Genomic DNA, 5,322 nt, shown 5'->3' with positions numbered 1-5,322 from the left:
TTATCAAAGTCTCATTCAATAGCCAACAAAGAGAACTTGTTTTCTCTAGTCTAACAACACTTAATAATCGCCAGATTTGAAACAGACCGCAGTAGAAGTTAGTCAGCCACCTTCCTCACACACATTTCCTCTACACTAAATCTTGTTGACAGGGAAAAATGTTAAAAATGAAAATTTTCTCTCTCTCTCTCTCTCTCTCTTCTTTCTTTCTTCTTTCCCTCCCTCCACTCAGACTCTCTCGCTCTCCCTCCCGTGTTGTGATTGGTTTGCATTGCATCAGCGTTCAGCACTCTAGTTCACTACCCTTCTGCCCAACCCGGGTCGCCGTCGGACTGCAGACGTCTGCACTGATCTCATCACTTTAACCGTTCCACCAGTCCAAAGATCCACACATCATGTACGGCAGGACCCGCTGGACCCTCAGGTGTTCGTACTTTGCGACAGGGAACGTCACGTGCACCTCCCTCGCTGTTGGAGAGGAGGTGAGCTGGAGAGGAGGTATGCAACACTGATAACTAACTGTAAACTCTGTGTGTGTGTGTGTGTGTGTGTGTGTGTGTGTGTGTGTGTGCATTCTCACACCAGAAGACAAAGACACCCCTGTGAGTCCTGTCAGTCTTGAAAATCAAACGCTTTTCCGGTAAATGATGAAAACCACATCTGAAGCGTCATCATGAAATATCCACTTTGAAATGTTTCAGAAGTAAATGTTTCACCATGAGTCATTCCTCCGAGCGTTTCGCTGACGGTCTCGGAAGAGAAACCAAATGTTGGGCTGAGGTGAGCAGGTGGAGGGGGGAGTGGCAGAGGTGGGCTAGCGCTCGCTAGTCAGCTGAGGTGAGTCTTTAGCACAGGGTCTGTCTCTCATTAGAGAGCCTTATGGCTCACAGCCCCCACACTGCCTTTCTTGCCCTCTGTCTCTCTCTCTCTTTCTCTCTCTCTGTCCCTCTCTCTCTCTTTCTCTCTCTCTGTCCCTCTCTCCCAATGCCTGTGGCTTCACCTCAGGAAAAGCGCTAATCCCTCAGGACAATAAAACACAGATGCTGCCTACCCACTCTCTTTCTCCCTCTCTCTCTCTCTCTCTTTCACGCTCTGTCTGTCTCTCTCTCTCTCTCTCTCACTCATAAATCTTTCGTTCAGCCCTTGCACGTGGCCTGTTACACATGCGCATTGTAGTGGATCCGTTTGTGTGGAGTGGACGTTTGGGGGAGATGGCAGGACATATGGAGCCCAGCTGCTGGGGAAGACACGCACCCATGTACGACGACCTGATGTGGAGTCTGATGTGGAGTCTGATGTGGAGTCCAGCTCTACCTGTTTCTACAGCTGCTGCATGCAGAGTGCAGATTGACCTTGCAGATGTGGGTTATCTCATTGTAGACATGGTCTAAATCACTGCAGACGCAGGCTTGCTCACTGCAGACATGGTCTAAATCACTGCAGACGCAGGCTAGCTCACTGCAGACATGGTCTAAATCACTGCAGATGCAGGCTAGCTCACTGCAGACATGGTCTAAATCACTGCAGACATGGTCTGAATCATTGCAGATGCAGGCTAGCTCACTGCAGAGATGGTTTAAATCACTGCAGATGTGGGCTAAATCACTGGCAGCATTAGATGAACTCACTGCAAACATGGGCTAATTCAGTGTAGACATGGTCTAACACAATGCAGACAATCGTTAAATCACTACAGAGGTGGGCTAAATCATTGTAGATGTGGGATAAATTATCGCAGACGTGCTGTAACTCACTGGAGACGCGGGCTAGCTCCACGGTTAGCCTTAGCTTGCTCCCGCCATAGCTTGCAAAGAATCTGGTGGTCCACACACTCTAAGGCGGAGAGGTTTCAGAGAAGTTCACAAAAAGAAGCCCTCTGTCATCCTCAAGGACACACACACACACACACACACACACACACACACACACACACACACATTAAGAAAGTTATCTCACAGTTTAACAGCCTCAGTTCTCTTTCGGGTCACAAGGCTGTGGGGTCAGAGGTCACTCTACTTAATGTTCCTCTAGAGCAATGTGCAGAGCAAAGCAGGGGGCTGTGTGCCACTTGGCCTTTCCTCTTCCCACACACACACACACACACACACACACACACAAAACAGCAACCGCCAACTGAACACACATCCACACACCCTCACATGCATGTAGATACCCGTGCATGGCTGTTCCCTTCTGGACACTGTGCACTTCATCCGGGTCCTGTTGGCATCCTTCCTGGCCACGTCCTTATGAGGCAGCGACCCTGTGCCAGCCCCCCCCCCCATCCACCCAGCTCCGTGCCTCCCCCTCCAAATACTTCCCTGATTGTGAAATTACGCTTGGTCTCCAAACACACACACACACACACACACACACACACACACACACGCACACTCTACCCTGGCAAGAACTGCGAGAGCTGTTGTAGAATCAGTACTACATTCATTCCTGATGTGGAACCTTTTCCTCATTTCCGTCACTCGTCACCTGTGGAAGGAGATTTTGTGTATGTGTAGGAGAGAGAGAAATGTAGATTAGTTCATACTTCTATTCTAGTGTACACACACAAACACACACTCACACACACACACACACACACTCACACTCACACACACAACCGCAAAGAGAAATACCCATATGCACAGGCAAATATATAAGAAATCACCCAAACAGCATTTAAAGTCAAAAAGACTTTTATATTTTCATACAAAAATATTGCTTTCATCACCATTGTCATTATGCACACTACTTTTTCATAAAAAAACAAAACCCATGTACATGTCTACATTTTCTTTCGGTTGCTTTCCTTGAAAGCAGAGAATCATTGAATCCTTCACCTGTCGAGTAAAATTTGGTTTCACATTTCCTTGGGAAATTCATATGCTGAGAAAATCACCTTGTTTGTCACTTTACAAGGCATGATGGGACACCACTAGCTTGAGCGTCAACCTTCTCTACACACAAGACCAAGAAGATGCAGCTAACATTCAAAACTCTTATCATTTTCTCTGCACACACATACAACACAAACATCACTTGCTGGAAAAAAACATCTTCTCTTAATTTAAAAACGGATTTTCACAGGTTTTAGAGTTCTGTTCAGGTACCACCAAAACAGTTTTTTTTTTCATGCGGTATTAAGTTGTACCATTACTTTGCACCACATTAGCAACCCTTCAGAACGATCTGGAATCAAAGCGAAAGCATTTTAAAGCTCAGCGTGAAAATAACGACCCTGTTAGCAAAAAAAAAGTGCCGATGACCTAAGGAGGGGGTGAAAGTGAGGGCCGGGCCGCAGATATGAACACTGCTGACCCAAACCTGACGTAGTAGAAGAACCCCGATGGCTTGCCACTGAGGATGTCTTCAGAAGATCAGAACCTACCCTGAGCACTCTGGGTAAGACTGACCCCACCCCTCAGTAAAGCTGAAATGTTGGCTCCCACATCTGTACCCTTGGAGGTGGAGGCCATGTCCCGGACAGATGATGAGGGCTATTGCACATTAGAAACCCCCACCCCCCTCCTCTTGTGAAGGAGGACGATGAATGGAGAGATGGTGGTGTGGGTCCACTTATCCTCCTCTTCCTCCTTCTTCCTCTCGGTCCCTCTCCCCCTCTCTCAGCTGCCCAGCCTAATGTATGTCAGCTGCCCGTCGGACGCACTCATCCCGGCCGCTCCCGTCTTGAAGAGGACAAGCTGGTGACCTGCAGAGAGGAGGCGGAGGGTCAGGGAGGTCGTCGACCTAACGGAAACATTCCTTCCGAAAGGAGACTTTGGAGAGAAAAGGAACGGCTGCGATGCGGGAGGGATGTGGGAGATGAGCAAGACGAGAGAGATGTGGGCGTTGGTGGGGGAGGGGGGGTGTTGGGGGAGGGGGGGGGTGTTGAAGCAATAGGACAAAGGTCGAGGTCAAGGGAACGGCGAGTCAAAAACACCGACCTACTCAGAAAGGCAGCTGGGAGGATGCGGAGGAGGAGAGAGGAAGAGTGAAAGAAAAAGAAGAGAAAGACAGAGAGAAAGAGAGAGGGGCCGAGAGGGAGGGAGGGATGGAATGTGAAAGTGGTATGCTCAAGGCTGTTTTGGTAAAGATTAGCGATTGGCGGGCTGAGGTGTCCCTTTCAGACCACACTTTAATGAAGTGTCTGTATACTGCTGAGAGGGGGGGGGGGGGGGGGGGGGGGGGGTGGCTGATGAAAGACCAGTGCGAGGGGGGGGGGGGGGGGGGGGGGACTGACAGCCAGAGTACTATTTGATCAGGACGCTGTCTGTCAGCACAGGGCCTTTCCTGATAGTTGGGGCTTTGCCAGCAGTCATGCCAGGTACAGTAACTCTTACTCAGGGCTCACATATCCGCATGAGTGGCGGACTGAGAACCAGCTGTTTCCCGTAAGGGAACAGGCACATACACGCCCAGCTCCTCACCTGTCCATGTGCTCTGATTGGTCAGGACAAAAGCTCTGCACTGGGCGTGGCTCTCGCATACACCAATGGCGTCGTGTACGTTATAGATGGACAGCATGCATCCGTCGTGCTGATAGGATGGCCAGCAGCGGTAGTTCTGTCCAGGTATTGAGGCATCCACAATCCGTTTATATTCTACAAGAGAAAGAGTATATTAGTGTGCGTGCCGTGCGTGCGTGTGTGTGTGTGTGTGTGTGTGTGTGTGTGTGTGTGTGTGTGTGTGTGTGTGTGCACATCAAGGGGTGGTTCAGGACAAGCTCTCATTGTGTGAGTACAAGAGGACTGAGTTGTTCTCTGACAGAAGCAGTGTCTAGTGCCTGCTGTTGGTCTATGCTGAACATGTGTCTACTCTCACACACACACTCTCACACACACACACACACACTCACACACACACACACACATTGTAAACGCCATTCATGGTGACCCCAGTCACAATGCATGCCTCTGTCTCTAGGCAACATGGCCACAGGCAGACCGAGAATAGGTTGGGAGAAGATAAAGAGAGAAAGAATGAAAGAAAGAAAGAAAGATGCAGATAAAGAGATGTGAGGATGGGGTTCATAATGAAAGCCCGGCTAACACCCACTCACTCAGAACATCAACCCCCAGCTAACACCCACCCACTCAACATCAACCCCCATCTAACACCGGCCCACTCAGAACATCAATCCCACCACACATCTACACAACATCACAACTCTACACATCCAACAACAAGCCTCTACACAGCCACCACTGACTCCACACAACCAACACACAAAAAATGAGATGCCCAGTGGTATAAATGCCAATTCAGAAGTGAGCAGTGATTTGTAGAAACAGTAAACGCTATGTCTGAACCCCAAAAAAAGCCCTC

At 49.2% G+C, this 5,322-nt stretch overlaps 1 protein-coding gene across 1 annotated transcript in view; it reads right to left on the bottom strand.

Annotated features, from left to right (window-relative positions):
* Window positions 1-2,681: 2,681 nt before the first annotated feature.
* Window positions 2,682-5,322, bottom strand: part of pkdcca (protein kinase domain containing, cytoplasmic a) — a 16,570-nt gene continuing 13,929 nt past the window's right edge. Inside the window, 2 exon segments of the mRNA XM_076985750.1 lie at window positions 2,682-3,706; window positions 4,425-4,598. Of these exon segments, the coding sequence (XP_076841865.1) occupies window positions 3,621-3,706; window positions 4,425-4,598 (260 nt within the window). The 3' untranslated portion in view covers window positions 2,682-3,620.

The sequence above is a fragment of the Brachyhypopomus gauderio genome, unplaced genomic scaffold (genome assembly GCF_052324685.1).
Source record: "Brachyhypopomus gauderio isolate BG-103 unplaced genomic scaffold, BGAUD_0.2 sc43, whole genome shotgun sequence".
Lineage (NCBI taxonomy): Eukaryota > Metazoa > Chordata > Actinopteri > Gymnotiformes > Hypopomidae > Brachyhypopomus > Brachyhypopomus gauderio.
The sequence above is the reverse complement of the archived record's forward strand: the minus strand, read 5'-3'. Positions and strand labels throughout refer to the sequence as shown.